This window comes from Vigna umbellata, chromosome 5 (assembly GCF_029865625.1).
Source record: "Vigna umbellata cultivar VRB3 chromosome 5, Vumbellata_1.0, whole genome shotgun sequence".
NCBI lineage: Eukaryota > Viridiplantae > Streptophyta > Magnoliopsida > Fabales > Fabaceae > Vigna > Vigna umbellata.
Window position 1 is genome coordinate 56726912 of NC_142169.1, and position 22626 is coordinate 56749537.

A 22626-nucleotide genomic window follows, 5' to 3' on the forward strand; every position below is an offset into this window, starting at 1 on the left:
TTATTACCTACATATTGACTTCTCTGTTGTCTGCTCTCGTCAATGAATTCTTCGACTCATTCCCATCCCCCCTGTCAGAACACAACCTCACACCTAACCCACCCTTCTCACCACCATACTCAATTTTATCTATATAAATCTTATCAATGCATTCAAAATATAATTTTTAATTTTATTTACTAATATAAAAAAAAACTTTTATACAGGTTAAAATAATTTTATTGAATTTAGAATGGTATAGAACAGGAGTATGATGGTCAACCTTAATAGCTCAACTAGTAGATCTATGGTAAACCTTAATCACCAAACTAGATCAAGTCATAAATAACTCAAAAATCACTATACAACATCATGTAAGAATAGGTGACACAAAATGATGGCAAGAATAGTGAAGAAGAAGGAGATATGTGATTCACAGAGAAAAAGGAGACAGAAAAGAAAAAGTAGAAAAATAAAGATTAAGAATTTGGGAATCCTCCGTAAAATACAGACAAAATAATTACTTTTTATATTAATTATAATTAAAAATCATATAAAAAGTTTTCTTATTTATTATTAAAATATTATTATATTCATTTTCTTATATCAATTATAACTAGAGTTATTATATAAAATTTTCTTTTTTATTGTAAAAATATCATCATTAATTACGTCCACTTTCTATATAAATAGTCTTTATAAAAACTCTTTCTTTTCACTAGTGATTTCTTGATAATTACTTTACAAATCATTATGTGTATCATATTAAGAACATTTTTTTGATGTCAAAATAATTTAAACATAGTATATAAATTTTAAATTAAAAAATAAAGGTAATAGTTAATCATAATATTCCTATATCAACGAATTTTGTATCATTTATTAGATTTGTAAGAATCAGATTGAAAGAGCAAGAAGGCATTAATATTAACAATGCAGTACATACTATAAAAACGAAACTAAAAGCTGGTATGAATAGAAATAAGAAAAAAGAAGTGAAGTTAAAAGGGAAAAGGTGCAATAATTTTGAAGTGCATGGGAAGAGGCCATAGGTCCCTCTTTACATGATACAATAATTACATGGTGGCAGTTTGGGGTACGTCAGAGTTCACGAGCCTTTGTGAATGAATATGAACATTCACACACACAGCATGGCATGTCTAAAATGGTGGTCGGAAGCATGCAGCAGAAAATGCTGGAATCTATGCAAAGATATCTACTGTTGTTGTCTTTGTCATTTAGCTTCGGTTATAGGGTGGTCAAGGTGTGCCAAAATAAAGTGTAGAGAAAAATGCCTCTCACTTCCATTCACATGGGACCCTTCAACACTCTTTCTCTTTTTTAAACAATAATGCCTACTACCCCTACCCCAATTCTACTACAAAAAAACAACCCCCTATGTTTCCATCAAATTTTCTTAATTTCATCATTCATGTATTCCAAATAATTCAAGACTCATATAAATAACACAACATACCATATGGTTTTCTTTTCCTAATCAATAGTTCATTCATTTTTGTTTCATTAAAATAGGATTTACAATCACATTTTCAAACAGTTTCACAATTTGTTTTTGTCTAACGTGTTAATTTAGTCTTTTTTTTATTCTCAAAGGGCAATTACTTCTTTTCTCTACAGTCCAAATCCAAGTGATAATTCAACGGTCTAAATCCAAGCGATAATTACCAGTTAAAGACACTTTGACGTTCAAATCATATTAATGATAGCTTATTACAATTAAGTTTTAAATACTCAATAAATGCAACCACCTTTCTTCTTACTTGCTTCTTCTGTATTTATAAGTTTTATAAGTTTCGTATTGGATCTCTGAATAGGACTGATCCAATTACGGCTTAATATCGTCTAAGTATATTTTTACTTTCTTAATATGTGAATAAGCAATTTGAGCCAAACAGTTGAGATGGTCCTACATCTCACTCATTCAGTGTATTAGGTTATAGTTTTTTCCTATATTGTTTTCTTACCAATAAGAATGTACCGGTATAATTTTATTTCTAATTGTAACAAGGGTTAAAAGAAACTCATTAGCATCGATAAATTAATTTTAATTTTACATCAAATTTAATAATTAAAAACGTATTTAACCGATGAAATTTTGTTTCTAAGAAAAAAAATGGTTGAAGGAAGGTTAGCTTTCCTTGGTGTACTTTGGGTTTGTGCAAAAAAACCTCAAGAATCTTGACTCGGAATTATATGCTCTGGTTCTGCCTTGGGATCCCCTAAATTCGCCACATTAGTGAAATTACGTATGGTACATTCTATCACACCAAAAACTCATTAAAATACTAACACATTTTCATCACCAATAGATGACTTTTTACAAGGATAATTCATGAAGGACTAAAAAAATAGCACCACCGAAACCATGGTCTACAGAAACCTGTGCTCTATAAACTATTCAGAAGAGTACACTGCTCCACATGAATATAATAAACTTCAACCACCCTCTTTCTGCTGCCGTCGCCTTCACGAGTCCTTCATTTCTGCACCTTTTTCTCATCACATCACTCTCTCCTCCTCGGATATAGGGATTCTTTCTTTGACTTCAACGAAACCCCTTTCTACGTCAATCTAAACAAACTAATGCATTACAACACACTAATTTCTTGCTAACCACTACACGCAAGTGTATCATATGCCTCAGGCAACACCCCTAATTTATTCCATCATACAAAACTAACTTCACTCTCACGTAATCACTTTCACATGACACAAACAAAACATAGCAACCATACACCAACTACGCCCCAATCTACTCTATTATGTACATTTTTCTATCTAGTACTGTCATATTAATTAAGGTTGCATAAAATTCATTCTGCAGATGTGTCGTTTCAAAATCTGAACGGTCTCTTCTCAGTTACATTTGTTTTTTTCGTTAGAGTTAAATTTGAGATGTAATTAACATGATCGAGTTTCATAACAAGTATATGATTGTTTTTATAAGATTTTATAACTTCTCAAAATTATCTCCGAAATATTCATAATCTGATATGGTTTTGGAACGAATGTATCTGAAATAAATGCGCACAAAAAACAAACACACACCAGGAATCTAAGCCACCCACCCTCCTAATAAAGCCCTTCAAGTCTACAACTTTGAGCCAAAACCAAACACCCTTTTGGCCACTCTTCACAATGCCAACCCAAGCTGACTCGCCCAACACGTTGACCCAAATGTTTCAGAACATCTTCTCAGACAACAGTAACATCATGCTTGCAGCCATCATTTCCCTTCTCCTTGTCATCCTCTTTGTCCTCCTTCTACACCTCTATGCCAGATGGTTCCTTGCTCAGGCACAGGCTCAGGCACACGCCCGCCGTCGACGCCGCCGCCGCCGAACCACGGTGACCGTCTCCGACGTCCTTGGCCCTGCTAGGTTCCACCAGTTCCACAGCTTCAACATAGAAGACTCCTCACCCCTCTCAACCAAAGGCCTGGATTCTTCCACCATTAGAGCAATTCCTCTCTTCATCTATGAGCATAACAACAAGGCAAAAGAAGATGAAGAACTTGAATGTGTGATTTGTTTGAGTGCCTTTGAGGGTGGTGAAGTGGGAAGGTGTTTGCCAAAGTGTGGCCATGGTTTTCATGTGGAGTGCATTGACATGTGGTTAAGTTCACACTCCAATTGTCCTATTTGTAGAGCCCCCATTGTAGTAAATGTTGTTGAGAGCGATTCTTCTCAGGTTGTCTCTTCAAGAGATCATGGTGCTGAATATGGTGGTTCTGATTTTGAGATTGTGGTTGATGCTGGTTCCGATGAGACCAGAGAGAGTGATCACGGGAATGGTAATGGTAATGGAGGAGCAAGAACAAGTGTTTCTGTGTCAGAAACCTCTTCCTCGTTTTTGGGGTGCTCTTTGGAGAGAATGCTTGGCAAGGTTTTCCCTTCGGCTAATTAATGTAAATTAATTCATTACATGCTTGAGATGTATATTCTACACGATTTACCATGAAATGAGCATCATCAACTACGGTTCTGTACAGGTTTCTCTGTTTCATCCCTCTCAGAAATTATTCTAAACCTTGAAGCTGTCAAAAGTTTCTTTTTCCGTGTTCTTCTTTTTCCTGCATTTCACTGTGTTATACTATTAGATAGGTTGTTGAATGTCATTAAAGCATGTTAAGAACACTGTCCTCATATCACATTTACTAACAAAAAAGAATCAAATTATAAAAGGCTTAGTTCATGTTTGGATTATTGTCCAAATTGCTGCAACATACATCCCAGTGCACACTTAAAGCATAAATTAGGATTGGGTTTCTTCTGAAAATGTAAATATGGAGCCTCAGAATATCTAGTCAAACATAGTTTTAAATGCTGCAAAAACCACTTCTTGTTGGTTCTTATTGAAGGTGTTGTAGAAGAAATTCCAACAGGAAACAACATTTTTACTTTAATTTAGATTAGTTCTATGTAATACAATAGAAACACTTGTATAAAATTGATTTGATATTATTGTTGCTTAAACATATTGATAACTTATATAACGAACACTTGTTGCTTAACTAAGTTATTTAGAGCTCTCAATTTTAATTTTCATTGGGTTAAGTTGAGTTGGCTGGTACTACCTGCATGCTTACATCACAGGCCAGTTAACTTTCACTGCTTAAGAAATCTTTTGCTTAGACCAAATCCATGACAATCTATGAGCATCACTTTATGCTGGATTGTATTTAAAGAGCAATGGAGCTAGGAAGTAGCAACCACACTCTATTGCTTCTTTTGAACATAGTAGAGTAGGAAAGTAACAAGGGTAGGTGCATAAACCAAAGGAAAAGGACAAAAATACAGTACTTAATAACTAAGCACTTAACTGTGCTGTATTGGGCAGTCACACTTCACGATATATATACCTTTTATCAGCAATTGATTGTCCTCAAGAGTTGAGATGTGTTGTTTTCTGTCACGATCCTCTAGTCCAAAAATTGTGGCTCGGTTGCAGGAAACCAATGTGGTGGGTCCATCATGCAGTCTTATAATGTTATTCAACGATTTAAACCAATTTAGTTCAGATAATTAGTGATAACAACCTTGTCATTGTGTTTTAAGCAAAGAGATTGATGAATAATGTAAAGCACTGTTACTTACTCATTTCTATACAGACAACTGTGTGACTGTACAGGCTTTGATGATTTGTTGTCAATGTTCTGTTTGTTTGAATAGTTGTGCATGAAGGCAAGGGTGGAGTGGGTCAAACAAACTGTGCAAGTGAACCCATTAAAATGATGTGTGCTTCATCCTATTTAATGCAGAGCTTGGCCTGACCCAGAGAAAAATGTTTAGTCAATACTGCATACAGAAAACAGAACTTGGCTGTATAGATTCACAGTTGGCTTCTTCTGCACATGCTTTTCCCCTTCGATAGCCACGTGCTTTTCATATTGAAACATACGTTTTAGTATACTTTTAATTTTACAACATGATTGTGTTTTAATTTTAACTTTTCTTTCATTTCATTCTTCCAAAATATGAAGTTGTTACTATTAGTTAAATTTTATAGAGAGAAAAATCAAGTTTAAATTATTTATACGTTGTTATTCTTAAGCACTAATAAAATATAATACACTATGTAATATTATATAATGTAACATCTTGATAAAAAAAAAAATCTTCAATATACTCTAATACAATATTATTATAACATAACATGATATATCTCTACTGGGATACAACTTTTTTGCTTAGACTCTTATAATAAAATAAAACTTGTATAGTAGTGTCTCGATGTCGAACGGTTATCATTTAGCAATGTTCGATCCATTCATTCAGGTTAAAGATTGGATCGTAATTGGGCCAACGCCTAAGTTATTGTTGGGCCAACAGTCCAGCAAATGATAAAATAATCAAAGAATATTTAATTAAAGGTATTGATAAACACTCTATGATAAATTATAAATACAAAGTCAGGGCCACAAACATGTACGTTCCACTTACGCATTATTCACTCTATGCTACTCTCAAATACTCAAAAGTGATAACCATTCACTAAATGTTCAACCAAGAGCCGATGCTCTTCAAATCACACGCCTAACTTGAGCGTCCCGTAAAATCCTACCAAAACAAAACTTAAATAAGAAGAACAAAATATATATATTTCTTTGAAATCTAAAAGTAACATGTATAATTTGAAAATAAGCTTTTAAAGAAATTAATGTAAGAAATTTTTCTTACAATTAATAGATTTATAAATTATTTCCTCTAACTTTTTTTTCATGTGTTTTTTCTTCATAAATTATGACAAGTCATACATGTGCTTACATAACCTTTTACACAAATTTACAACATTCAGACTTTCTCTTGTGACCTTTGTCTCCAAACTTTGCAAAAGAGAGAAAAATGATAACTGTAACACATCAATTGTTAGCTAAATAGATAAGTAAAATAAAAGACATCGTTTTGTAACACAACCTACATTTTAGTTTTTTTAATGCTACATTCAAGTATTGGGCTGGGCCTAACATTTTGTTTTACCATAACTATTAATTAAACTTATGGTAGTGCTTCACGCAGTCCCATAGTTATTACCTGCACTCCACGCTAGTGAGAAAAACTAAATTACCCTTCATCATTGCACCACACCACGCTGCCATCATCAACTTTGCTCAAGATGAAAGAGAGAGGGAGAACGTTGCAGAAATAAAATAAAACAAAAGAAGTTAAACTGTATTTTATATAATTTGGAAAGTTTATTCCAAAAGTTAAAATCAATTTATATATAAGCTAATTTTCACAAATTATCTTATAAATTTTCTCGATTTTTATTTTATAGTTTGTTTATAAACTAATTTTAACTTGTGATAAAACTCGTTCTTTTTTTTAAAAAAAAATAAACTACTTTTTTTTATTAAAACGAATTTATCCAAATATTCTAATAATAAAATTTAGAATTGGATTTTTTTATTCAAACAAAAAAAATGAAGGAAACAATAATACAAATTCTAACAATAGCAGACATCAAAACAAATGGGTATATTTCAAATGTTTGTATCACCACACTATATTATAAACTATGCATATTGCTATCATTTATTTTTCTTCAAAATTGTGAATGAAAATTATCACTTCGAACTGAAAACAAACACTATATAAGTATTAATTGAGAATTAGGACCATCATTTATTGATAGATGAGTACAATAAGTACAATCAGATTAGTTAGTTGTTTTCTAAAATTGTTTTTTACTAGATGGTATTTTAACAATCACAATTATATTATTTTATGTCATTATTAATGCTCTGTAAACAAAATAAAGGATTGTGGCACTCCTTTTTTTCTACCTTAATAATTGTGTGGAAGTAATGATTTCGATCGTAAAAAAATATTTCGGTTAGGATAATTCTTGTAACACCTTATTAATTAAAAAATATATATTTGATAAAAGATAAACAAACATAGGTATATAAAATAATGATAATATATAAGATGTATTTATAATATTTTTTGACAAAGTTTCAACTTAAACTTTAAAGATATAATTAATTCATTATCAATTACGATTATGTATATAATATAAAAATTATATACTTAAATAGTAATTACTTTCTTCTAAGAAGATTATTAACAATTTTATTGCTTCATAATTCTTTCACTTATAATCTTCTATAATATATGATAATAGTAGGTAGACAAGTCAAAATAAAATTATCATCCTAATTCATTTATAAGTCATTAATTAACTCAGGCCAACAATACATAAGTCAAACAATTATTAGTTTAATGACCTAACCTAATTAGCTCAAACAATCTATCAACATTTAAAAAAAATCTAATATTTGCACAAAACTTATCTTGATTGACATACAATTGTAATCAAAACCCATTAGTTCTCAAGACTTGGATTGTTAACTGTCCTGCTAATAGAGCTGGACAAAAGTAACTGATCTGTACTGCACTATAGTTAATTGTACTGTATTATACTTAAAAAAAACTGATCCATTTTTATTAAAAGTTTCAGTATATTATTTTATGGTTTAGTTTTTAAAATCTGAACTTATAACAGTTTCAGTTAACTGTGAGAACTATATATACTCTTTCTTCTTCTCTAGTTCCCATTCAACTGTTTCGTCTTGTTAAGAAAACGTTATTTAATAATAAAATATTAATAAAAGAAACCGTTCACATAAAAAATTAATAATGAATTTTTTAAGACAATTTTTTTATCACAAATTTTTATATTTTTTTTATCAATAAACATATATTACTTTTTAAATAATATTATTTTAAGTAATAAAAGTAAAATATATTTTTTTAAAATTTAATTTTATTAAATGATTAAGTAAAATAAATCATAAAAAAAAACTGTATAAAAAAAATAATACTTTAAATATATTATATTCTTTAACATATTAAATATGTAAAAATATGTTAAAATTTTTTTTAATGATATTAAAATGTGTGTAAGCGCACACACTAAAATAACTATTTATTTTAAAAATCAACTTATTTTAAAATAAATATCAATATTATTATTTTTAAATGATGTTATTTACAGACTAAAACCAAAATATATTTTTTAACGCTAAATTTATTAAATGACTATACAATGAAATATCATTAAAAAATAGTAATATAGCAAAAATAATTAATATTATAGAAATATCAAATGACAAAAAAATTAATAAACATTTGTTAAGAGTAACTTTTCTAGTATGATCTTTTATTATATTATAATAATTAATAAATATTAGTTTAATTTTTACATTATAAAATATAAATAATAAATAATTGATTAATAAAACAATTTTATGAGGCAACAAAATAAATATAAATAAAAAATTATTTTAAAATAAAATAAGTAGATAAAAAGATAAAATAAATTATACACACATATAAAACAAAAAAAATATAAACAAAAATTAAAAAAATAAATATAAAAGTAAAATAATATTCATGAAAAAATAAATATAAATAAAAAATAAAAAATAAAAAATAAAAAATAAAATAATTTCCATAAACATATAATAATAAAATAAATATAAATAAAATAGAAAATAATAATATCAAATAATTAAAAAGTTAATTTGTAAGACACTTATGAATAAAATAAAATAAATATTAAAATAAATTTCAATTAAAAAGAACATGTATTGTTATATTATTCAGTTTAAAAACTAGTATAATTCAATTTAAAAAAGAGTACACTTAAGTTTAAAATTAGTATAGGTAGTAGTTCAGTTTATATTGTAGTTTAGTATAATTTAGTATAATTCAGTTCAGTCCAGTTTGATAAAACAAAAAATAGTTCAGTTTAGGCAAATTAGTTTTTAGTTCAGTATAGATTTTAATAGTACAGTCAGTTCAGTTCTATTTGCCCACCCCTACCTGCTAGAACCAACGTGTATTGAGTAGACTTAAAGATTTTACACTTATCATGTAAAGTATATTTTCGACAATTACCACCCAAACTCTACTCCACCCTCAAAATATCAAGACCTATGTCCTCTTCAAATAAGAAGGTTAATTCATTATAGTTAGTTAGAATATTCTCTTTCACGTCAAATCTCACCGTAGAAATTCTCTTAACTCTCATAACTAGATATCTTTCTCTATGTGAGTTGGATATTGACATAGTCAGGACAATATCCTCAAACCCCCTTAAATACACCCTAAACTCGGTAGAGTGAAGTACTTCCTCCTTAAAAAATCACTACACATATATCTCTAAAGCATTTTGGTATCACTCATTCATATAATCCATACATCACATTGCATTTAAACCATCCATTATTATCAATTAATCAACATATATGTATAATTATAAAATTTAAAACATCTTAATTTATCAAGTACAAATATTAGCTCCTAAGAGAAACTACCTAGCGCCCAATACTTTGCCCCCTGAAACTATTATCAATTTGTTTATCTAGGCAACTCTATCTCTTCCTTAGTTCAAATTACCATGGTTTAGTTTAAAAAAACCTTAAAAAGCAAATTAAACAATCCAGTTATAACTAATTAATTCCATAGATAGACAATTTATATTCAATCATAACACTCAATAATAACATCAATTCAATTCAAAATACCAACATACACATTATAAATTACCAACAATTTCACTTTCTCATCACAATCCATTCATCAAGTATAATTCAAATTATATAATTAAGAAAAACGATTCTTTAACACACATAAATTTTTTACATCCATTTGACACTATCTTTTTCTACTTTTTACTATCTTCTTTCTTGAAAAAAATACAAAAATTTACACTTTTATAATCATTTTACTCTTGTACTATGTATCAAATGAATGTAAAAGTGTGTCATAATACCATTACTCTATAATTAAAGTAGTTTTCCTCTAGCTATAATTCTCACACATGCTCTAACTACACAAAGAAAATCTCTATCAAAAATCAGAATACATCTTCATGACCACAAATAAACATAGGTTTATCTTGAGGTTTTAAGTTACATGCATCAACCATAGAGTCCTATGCAACTCAAAAGAATACACTTACTCAAAAAGTGAACTTACTCTTTTGAATTCTAATTAATTGGAAATGTAAAACTCTTTGCAAAGACCTCACCTTCTCTCTTATTTTCAAACAAATGAATGATGAGATTAAAATTTTAGAAAGAAACTAACAGAAGTTTTTATAAAATATTTTTAAAGAAATTTTGAATTTATAAAATGAAACTCAATTAATAAAAACTCTATTTATAATATAATATTTTTAGATAATAAAATAATCTAATTTTTTAATTTGAAAATCACTATTATTCTTCATTATTTTATTGTTCTATACAATTCTCACTTTTTATTTTCTTTTTTTCATAAAACAAAATTAGGCTACTTATTGTCCGTTTATCTCATGTATAATCATAAAATTAGGAGAAAATATATACTTTCGATCGATTTTTATTTTTGATTGATTTTAGTCTTTTGACTTTGAGAGACATGTTGATTTAGTCCTCATTACCACTAATCATGAAAAGCAATTAAATCTGTATACTTGTAAAAACTTGGAAGACATTATTAATTCACTTAAAAGTATAGGAACTGAAATTAAATTTTAAGCAAAAAAAAATACATATTATTTTTTAAAATAATTATTTGATAAAATCTTCTCCAAAACTATTAAATAATTATTTTCTAAATAATTGTTGTTATTAAATATTTTCTTATTATTATATATTATTATTAAATCTTATTATTATTATTATTATTGTTGTAATTATAATTATAATTATTTTTATTATATATAATAATAATAATATTATTATTTTTGTTATTAAAAGTATTATTATTACCATTCATTTATTATTAGTATTACTATTATTATAAATTTTAACGTCAATTCTATAACATCCAGATATTTACATGTAAAAAATATCTTATGTATAATATTTTTTTTTCAAAATATTATCTTATATATTTTAAAGTAGTTTGGAAAAATTAGTTAAATAGAGTTATTTGAAAAAATTATTTAAGATAAGAAAGTTAGACATTTATTATTTTTATATATTTCATTTCGTTATATTTATTTATAATTATTGTTTTATTCTTATTTTATTTATATTTGTTATTATATTTATTTAATTTATTTAGTGAGAGTTCATAATTTTATCTTTTATTTTTTTTTTTTATTTATTTAATGTATACACACAGTTTCTAGCAATCTTAATAAGAATTTCAATAACATATACTTCAACATTTTCAACCAAGGTAATGTTACATACAATTACCCAAACCTGTAACATCCCAATATCCCACATTGGATAATTCATAATTTATATATTGTAACATTACATTTACGGTAACATCCCGTAATCTCACACTTAAAAATTCACAGTTGATATATTTTAAACTCAGATTTCAACTATAAACTCCTAAATATAACTTGAATTCTTCTAACTTATTCTTCGATCTCTTTCTTCCTTGGTATTGTTTCAGACGACATTCCTTCATCTGCTCCCGTATAACGAATTATACGATCATCGCACATACCCAAACACAAAAGAAAACACAAACAAGTAGGGTGAGCTAACATGCAACAAATCATTTATAAAACATGTATAATTACCTTGATATAAATATCATATAATAATTATGTTCGACACCCTCATACCACAGTTCCTATTAGACACTCGTCTCACAATACCCAATAGACACCACAGTACCCAATAGACACTCATTTCACAATACCCAATATACACTTATCCCCGACGATATGTTGTTGAGTAATTCAACGAAAGCTTCCCCACTTGTGATGCCATTCTTAGTCCCCTCACTATGTCCAAAACCGGCACATAGACCAGGACATCCTGCCCTTCATACCATCCACAATGTTAGTCCCCTCACTATGTCCAAAACCGGCACATAGACCAGGACATCCTGCCCTCCATACCACCCACAAGGATAGTCCCCTCACTATGTCCAAAACAGGCACATAGACCAGGACCTCCTGCTCCTCTCACCACATAATTCATCCCTCTCTACTTGAGACTAGATAATTATTAGAGTATCAGGATAACCCCCAACTACGGGACTCTCAACATCAACATATACACAAATACCATAACATTATTGAATCTCTCCACAAGACTCATACCATACTCATATTCCTCAACTCACATTATATCCTTACAAAATCTCCCCATAATACTCATATCATGTTCAGACGCATAAACTCAATTGCAATATAATAAAATGCAATAATCACAATTATAATTTATAATTTCATATCTACCATAATAACATGAATTAATCATACATTTCCATTCCAACAACATATATTGCATAATAATTTAACAGTACAAAATCTGTTCAATAGGATTTAAGTCAAAAACTTGTCGAGTAGACTTCCAGGAAAGAGAGGTGCGTCACAATGGACAACTTAAGTACCAAGTCTTTCCTTAGCCAAAGTGTTCCTCAACTAGTTTTTAACAAATTTCTTATTTACAGATTTTAAACAACAGCATATAATATTAACACCGAAATTTAATATAGATATCAAAAAAATAGAAATTTAGCAATATTGAGATCCCTGAGAAGATACGAAATTAATATCTCTAAATCGGTAACTCCGATTTCAAATCTGAATGGTCACAAAAATTCACTATTTGTTATAAACTACATATTAAAATTTCAGGTTGATCCAACGGTTAACTAGATAGATATTGAGGTTTTTACCGAGGTAACTCAGGTGCAGAATTTTAAGTGGTTTTCAGTTATACTCAAAATGCGGAACTAATTTCCCTAATCACAGACATTTAATTACAAATCTGAACGGTCAAAATGACTTAATATGTCTTATGAATTACATACTAAATTTTGGGCTCAATCTAACGGTAGATGAAATATATATGAAATTTGTACCATGATAGCTTAAGAACAACAATACAGTGTTCATCCGATTGTTTCACACTTTCGAAATTTCTTTCTCTAAACATAGACCTTCAATTACAAATCCGATCGGTCAAATTGTATTAATATGTCCTAAGAATCATATATCAAATTTTGAGGTTGATCTAACGGTTAAATAGGTCAAAATCTATATTTTTACCGAGACAACTTAGTAACAGAACTACAGGGTGACTAATTTACTCAAACTTGCAGTATTTATTTCTCCAAGTACAGACTTCTATTTTCAAATCTAAACGGTCAAAGTTTAGTAATAGGTCTTAGGATTCACATACTAAAATTTTAGCTAAATCCAACGGTGAAAACAATTAATAGAAAATTTTCACAACAGTAACTCGAAAATAAGAAATTATAATAATGAAAACTAAATTTATATAAGTGAATAGATAACTACCATTACCAAAATTTTAACATACTCATAACTCATATTCATTATCATAACATGGATAAAAAAAATCATATACAAGAAGGATTAGCTCCCCTACCTCTATTCCAGACTTAATCTCCTGCTCCGAATTTGTTTCCCCGAAACCCTTCAGAACCTCTACTCTTCTTGCAACTAAAAATTTCTCCCTAACTCTTTCTTCTCTATTTCTCAAGCTCTCACTTGATTCCTCTTTTCTTGGTGCAAAATACCCTTCCCTCCCATGGCTATTTATAGTAAAAAAAAAAAATTTACTATTCATTAATATTTTAATATTATTTATTATTTTAATATTATTTAAAAATAATATTTCAATCATTTTCTCACCAAATCTGATCCTAATTTCTACCTACTACTTTCTTCCATGCTAAGGAATCTTAATGCTGAAAATTTATTTTTACTATTTACTTTTTACTATTTACTATTTACTTTTTACTATTCCATTTAAAAAATTTTTACTAAATAAGTTACCAAAAATTTGAACCTCTCCTTCTAAAATTACTATAATTTTATATCCAAAATTTACAATTTTATATCCATTAAAATTATTATTACTAATAAAATACTAAAATTTACTACTATAAATATATATATATATATATATATATATATATATATATATAGATTTTTTTTTATGGGTCTTACATTCTCCCCAACAACAAAAATTTTCGTCCTCGAAAATTCGAAAATAAAAATTTTTAATTTAATACTCATCTGAACGCATTCAACTAGAAAAGTCTCACACTCATAACCTGAATCATTTCTCTACTTATTTTGTGCATAAAATTTCTAGCATCTCAAATTGAAATGTACTCACAAAAATTAAAATCATAAACCTTCCAAACACTCTTACTTTAGCCCTATCACAACCATCATTAAACCTTCCTCACTAGTCTCAAAATAATCCATTAATGTTTTAAAAGAACTCATCACTCATAAACTATAAATCACAAGATTAGAGAAAACTTTTCATTCCTACTATAATCAGAAAGTGATTCTCCTTAGAGATCCTTATTTAAGACTTCCATGACGCTCTAAAACTCTAAGAATCATTCTTTTTCCGTAACAACTTTCCATTATATTTTCTCAACACAGTTTCCACTCCTAGAAATCGTACGCCTCCAAAAGCCACTTATGTTTACCAAAATTTTATACTAGATTGCTCCACCTTACCCTATACTTCTATTTTTCGTAAAATTTCTAATTACTCTAATAATTACACGGAGTCCAAAACACTATTACTAAATAATTCATCCTTATGTTTTCTTTTCTATACTCATTTATCAAGAACTTGTCCAAAAGTAATACCTATATTGAGTATGCTTTATAACATCCATATAAACCCTTCCACACTTAAGATCATGCATCATTTCCTTCACTCGTCCTTGATGAACTTATCTGATTCTCGGTAATACTGCCTTCACCCTTAACTACAACAGTCAACTCACAATTCTTGAAGACCATAAACTTCTAAAAACATATTTGAACCAAACCATCCTTTCGATCATACCCTAGACTATAATGTCTATCCTTCACTTGCATTGGTCAGATATCCCTAAAATATTGATCCTCATCTTTTATTTAACCCACACTAAATGTTGAACCACTATTTTCTTTCCCTGATAAACACTTCTGAAATATTTAACAAAACTAGAATAATCAAGCTTATTTCAAGATTATACTCCAAATTACTTCAACCTTCATGTAATTATTTTCCTAGCAAACATTTCTAGTCTAAGTTAAAACATTCTTCAAGAATTAACTTATAAACTCCAAATTTTAGGAATATAAACCTTGTCCTCAAAATACCTTCCCACATCCTAAGCTAATATGAATTCACAAACTTAATGTTGTCTCTAATCCAGTACCTAACAATTGCATATCTCTGATAAGACTCAACAGATCACTCAATCAACAATGTTATAAATTCTGAAACCACTTATTTTAATCTCAATAAGGCCGAATTTAAAACTAACTAGATTCCTTATCAATACTGCACCTACTCATTTAAATAAACCACTTATGCCACATAAGTTAAACGATCTAGAGAGATTATCAGGGCAATCAACCACAACCCACCTCAATTATAACGTGCTTCCCGAGATCAAAACCATACCCCAGGATATTTAGTGTTAACTAAATCTAAAATTTTTATCTTATGCGAACTAAAAGTAAGTATCAACAAGTTCACTCACACACATCACTTGATAGAGATCAAGGTGCGACATATAAATCTTTACCTATCCTTTACATCACCATTGAGGTTTGAATACTACCATATAACTATGCCTGATGAAATTGCTCCAATCACAACCTACAACTTCTTAATTATTCCTAATTCCCTAATCACATTAGTATTGCAACCCTCCTTTTTATCTATTTCCAAACTCTTCTTCTTCCTTATCTTGCCATGTTCATAATAATATCAATTCAACCTACACTACCTCTACTAACTTTAACATCCCAAAATCAATAAAATTTACAACCGTAAATCATGACATTTTAATCCTATCAAAAATACCAAATATTTGCATAAGTCGAAAGCCAAAATTTTCGTACCTGGATTTTCTCCACTACTCCTCATACAAAAATCACATATTCTCAAATCTTATCTCTAATACATTTACTGAAAAAAATCTAACCATCTCCTTTTAATCATCCATTTAGCTTAGAATCCTTCCAATACTTCATTCTTCTCTAAAGACCTCGTGTTCTCTTAACTTATAAATTTCTCCTCCTATTAAACTTTCTCTCAATCCTCTTTATGCCTTATACAACTTCTCATCTACTCTTCTTTGTCTAATATTTGATTTATTCTTAATCTACTTCAGTATTCCTATCCCTTTTTATTTTAAACTTTATCTTCAAATCTTCCACCATTTTCTTTCTTCAGATTCCAATCATCGCTGATACATCAATCCATGTTACCAATCTCACACAATGCCACTCTGTTTCTCATCAATACTTCCTTCTCTTCTGACTTCTAACGTTACTGATATACTAAACCAAACTGATTTCTCAAACCTTGCTACATTCATGCTTATCCAAAGCTTCTCTTAATCTAGCCTTTGAACTCAACTCCTTTTTGTGAAACTTAAGATATCTCATCTATTAATTTGTTCTAGAAACTTCTAAAAATTTTACTTCTAAACACCAACATCTTCACTCATCCTTTGAAACTTAAACTCTAATATTATATCTCCTATCAAGGCTTTAACTAATTCTAATATCTTTCCTTAAACCCTCAGAATTAAGAAAGGAAAATCATCTATGGTAAAAGTCATGAGTAGTTAGACATAATACTCTACTATCTAGATTTGGAGGAAATGGTAAATTATACCATTTAGACTCAATTCTTCACAGAGAAGACACGGAAGACCCACAACACAGAGGTCATCCTAAGGACGAACTGCTCTGATACCATTAATGTAACATCCCAATATCCCACATTGGATAATTCATAATTTATATATTGTAACATTACATTTACGGTAACATCCCGTAATCTCACACTTAAAAATTCACAGTTGATATATTTTAAACTCAGATTTCAACTATAAACTCCTAAATATAACTTGAATTCTTCTAACTTATTCTTCGATCTCTTTCTTCCTTGGTATTGTTTCAGACGACATTCCTTCATCTGCTCCCGTATAACGAATTATACGATCATCGCACATACCCAAACACAAAAGAAAACACAAACAAGTAGGGTGAGCTAACATGCAACAAATCATTTATAAAACATGTATAATTACCTTGATATAAACATCATATAATAATTATGTTCGACACCCTCATACCACAGTTCCTATTAGACACTCGTCTCACAATACCCAATAGACACCACAGTACCCAATAGACACTCATTTCACAATACCCAATATACACTTATCCCCGACGATATGTTGTTGAGTAATTCAACGAAAGCTTCCCCACTTGTGATGCCATTCTTAGTCCCCTCACTATGTCCAAAACCGGCACATAGACCAGGACATCCTGCCCTTCATACCATCCACAATGTTAGTCCCCTCACTATGTCCAAAACCGGCACATAGACCAGGACATCCTGCCCTCCATACCACCCACAAGGATAGTCCCCTCACTATGTCCAAAACAGGCACATAGACCAGGACCTCCTGCTCCTCTCACCACATAATTCATCCCTCTCTACTTGAGACTAGATAATTATTAGAGTATCAGGATAACCCCCAACTACGGGACTCTCAACATCAACATATACACAAATACCATAACATTATTGAATCTCTCCACAAGACTCATACCATACTCATATTCCTCAACTCACATTATATCCTTACAAAATCTCCCCATAATACTCATATCATGTTCAGACGCATAAACTCAATTGCAATATAATAAAATGCAATAATCACAATTATAATTCATAATTTCATATCTACCATAATAACATGAATTAATCATACATTTCCATTCCAACAACATATATTGCATAATAATTTAACAGTACAAAATCTGTTCAATAGGATTTAAGTCAAAAACTTGTCGAGTAGACTTCCAGGAAAGAGAGGTGCGTCACAATGGACAACTTAAGTACCAAGTCTTTCCTTAGCCAAAGTGTTCCTCAACTAGTTTTTAACAAATTTCTTATTTACAGATTTTAAACAACAGCATATAATATTAACACCGAAATTTAATATAGATATCAAAAAAATAGAAATTTAGCAATATTGAGATCCCTGAGAAGATACGAAATTAATATCTCTAAATCGGTAACTCCGATTTCAAATCTGAATGGTCACAAAAATTCACTATTTGTTATAAACTACATATTAAAATTTCAGGTTGATCCAACGGTTAACTAGATAGATATTGAGGTTTTTACCGAGGTAACTCAGGTGCAGAATTTTAAGTGGTTTTCAGTTATACTCAAAATGCGGAACTAATTTCCCTAATCACAGACATTTAATTACAAATCTGAACGGTCAAAATGACTTAATATGTCTTATGAATTACATACTAAATTTTGGGCTCAATCTAACGGTAGATGAAATATATATGAAATTTGTACCATGATAGCTTAAGAACAACAATACAGTGTTCATCCGATTGTTTCACACTTTCGAAATTTCGTTCTCTAAACATAGACCTTCAATTACAAATCCGATCGGTCAAATTGTATTAATATGTCCTAAGAATCATATATCAAATTTTGAGGTTGATCTAACGGTTAAATAGGTCAAAATCTATATTTTTACCGAGACAACTTAGTAACAGAACTACAGGGTGACTAATTTACTCAAACTTGCAGTATTTATTTCTCCAAGTACAGACTTCTATTTTCAAATCTAAACGGTCAAAGTTTAGTAATAGGTCTTAGGATTCACATACTAAAATTTTAGCTAAATCCAACGGTGAAAACAATTAATAGAAAATTTTCACAACAGTAACTCGAAAATAAGAAATTATAATAATGAAAACTAAATTTATATAAGTGAATAGATAACTACCATTACCAAAATTTTAACATACTCATAACTCATATTCATTATCATAACATGGATAAAAAAAATCATATACAAGAAGGATTAGCTCCCCTACCTCTATTCCAGACTTAATCTCCTGCTCCGAATTTGTTTCCCCGAAACCCTTCAGAACCTCTACTCTTCTTGCAACTAAAAATTTCTCCCTAACTCTTTCTTCTCTATTTCTCAAGCTCTCACTTGATTCCTCTTTTCTTGGTGCAAAATACCCTTCCCTCCCATGGCTATTTATAGTAAAAAAAAAAAATTTACTATTCATTAATATTTTAATATTATTTATTATTTTAATATTATTTAAAAATAATATTTCAATCATTTTCTCACCAAATCTGATCCTAATTTCTACCTACTACTTTCTTCCATGCTAAGGAATCTTAATGCTGAAAATTTATTTTTACTATTTACTTTTTACTATTTACTATTTACTTTTTACTATTCCATTTAAAAAAATTTTACTAAATAAGTTACCAAAAATTTGAACCTCTCCTTCTAAAATTACTATAATTTTATATCCAAAATTTACAATTTTATATCCATTAAAATTATTATTACTAATAAAATACTAAAATTTACTACTATAAATATATATATATATATATATATATATATATATATATATAGATTTTTTTTTTATGGGTCTTACAAAACCTATACGTGAAGAAAATATAGTACAACTACAAACAAAATATATGAAATGAATACATTTTATATGATGACATCATAACTGATTATGAAAATAAATTAATGACTTTTGGCTTTGAAAACTTGTAAATGTATTTTGTTTTAATTGATTATATTAATAAGCTAATCTATTAATAAAAATTAATGACAAGTATATAATTTGAAATGAATCATTTTTCGCACAAAAACTAATCTTAATTGATTATGTTGTGATTAACTTAATTTTAAAAATATTTTAATTTGACTTACAACATTTCTAGACTTAACAAGCAACTAATATTCTCTAACAACACTTAACATTAACTATTACATATATTAATATTTAATTTAAAGATTGTAAAAAATAAAAACTTTATTTTCTTTAACATATTAAACACAATAATTAAAAAATCATAAATATAGTTTTTTTAACGACATTATCTGATGTGATGATAAACGACAAATTAAGTTGAATACATTTTATAAGTCATCATTTATTACGTCGAGAAACAGTTAATGACAAGGAGAACTGCATTTAAGTATAAAAGCCAAAATATAATTTTGAGATAAAAACAAAAATTAAAATCTCGCTACGCAAAAAGCTGCAAATGCATGATTTGTGTAAAAAACTTTAGTAGTGTTTTGAATTTGAACGTGTGTATCTGTTTGTGTTTTATCGTGTAAATTTATTTATTTAGTAGAAAAAAATTGAAAAGGAATAGTTTTATAAATATTTTTTATTTTATTTATTTTAGTGTATTTCTTACTTATTTATTATTCATTATTTGTTTTATTCATTCTGTTTTTTTCTACCAAACCCCACGCTTTAGTAGGTCCATATATTTTATTTTAGTCTTTCATCAAGAAAATAAAATAAGAGAGTATTTCCTCGTTCACTTCACAGCTACTCACGACGATAAATATATTTACTAACTATTATGGAAATTAAATCGTGTCCCTACTACCTCACATAAGATACGGGGTTTCTTTAATGAGAAAGAAAGAGTTAGGTTTGAAGAGATATTTATCAAAAATAATTTTTATAAAAAAAACTATTTCTTTATAATTAAGTTAACATTATTTTAGCAACAAAATTTGTACATTTTTTTTATATAGTTTCCTTCTAATTTTATTTTTAACTTACGAGTATAAATTAATTTGAACATGTTAAAAAGTTAATTTACATATTTTATATTTTAAAAAACTTCATATGAAACAAGTCCTATAGTTCAATTAAACTACCTCACTGTCGTATTTTTATCACGTCATATATTATTATATTTACACTTCTCCTTTACTAAGTATTAAGTAGGATTAAAACATCAGCAAGCAAACATCATTTCATGGTCTACCAACACTATGTTTTTGTAATCTCAACTAATCTCCACATTATATGTGTGTATATATATATATAGTAATTGATTAAAAAAGTAATAGCATTTGATTATATATCATATATAAATTAATAAAAATAATAATAACAATTTGTATATCCACTTGATAAATTCTGTCTGAGAAATATTAGATATAGAGGGTAAAAGAAGCCCCACCCAAAGATGAAAAAGTTGATTCTGAAATATGTCGACAACATTAGAAACATAAATGTAAGAATAAATGAGGGAAAACATTATTATTTGTTGAGATTTTGTCTGAGATGGAGAGAGGCCCTGCAGAGAGGGCAACTAGGGTGTGCAGCGAGCCACAAGTCTAAGCACTGAGAATGAAAGACATGTTCACATTGACTCAAAACCTTCAACTTTTCATTACCTTGGAAAAGACTCAAACATATGCAGCATTCTTGTTTCTCAAAACCAACTATGCTTGCTGAAGACGGTACCATGATGTTGTTTGTTAGCTCAATTCCAACCCATTGAAGATCAGGTAGGGGAGAGACCACTGTGGTTGCTGTGGACCTTCCATGATGTGAGAAACAACGGCGACAGAAGTGGATGCACAAGAAGAGCGAAGGAACAAAGATGAAAACAGCGAAAAACAGGAGCAATAAGAGGAAGCTTTGTCCATAAGAGTGAAAAAAGGATGAAGCATTAATGTGCAATTGAATTAAGTGTTGTTGTTGCGAGGCCATGTTGGTCAGAGGCTGAGGTGTGTGTTAGAGAGAACAGTGAAATAAGATGAAGGGTGAGAGAGTTTGGGTAGAAAGTTAGATTGGAAATTAATAGTGTAAGATGAAAGGAGGAGGTAGTGGTTGGCCTGTGAGTCCTCTGTAAGGTGGTTGTGAGCATTTGTGATCATATCTGTCTTTATCAGTTAGGAAAATACCATGTCTATTCTACCTTAAAAAAATGAAACATAATTAAATAACACATACTCTTTTTTTTCTTAGGTTTCCCCACTTCAAAATAATTATATATATATATATATATATATATATATATATATATATATACAAAATAAACTTTTAACGTCTATAGAATTTATGTAATCCAAAATAATATTAATGTAAAAAATTATTGGTGATATTTTTGTATATAAAATGAGCAGTTAGACATCTTACCACCTTACACTTTAGACGTTATTTTTATGAGCGCGTCGATATATGACTTCAAGCTGTCGAGCTCATGCTATCGAACTATCGAGCTCCTTTTGTAGGATTATCGAGCTTGGATTCTTATTTTGTTGA

The 22626-nt window shown here is 29.0% G+C and overlaps 1 protein-coding gene across 1 annotated transcript; it reads left to right on the forward strand.

Annotated features, from left to right (window-relative positions):
- Positions 1-2943: 2943 nt before the first annotated feature.
- On the forward strand, positions 2944-4115 carry ATL63 (TOXICOS EN LEVADURA 63). Its single transcript, XM_047311402.2, has one exon. It carries the CDS (start codon positions 3139-3141, stop codon positions 3904-3906), a length of 768 nt encoding a protein of 255 aa, XP_047167358.1. The 5' UTR covers positions 2944-3138; the 3' UTR covers positions 3907-4115.
- Positions 4116-22626: the final 18511 nt, after the last annotated feature.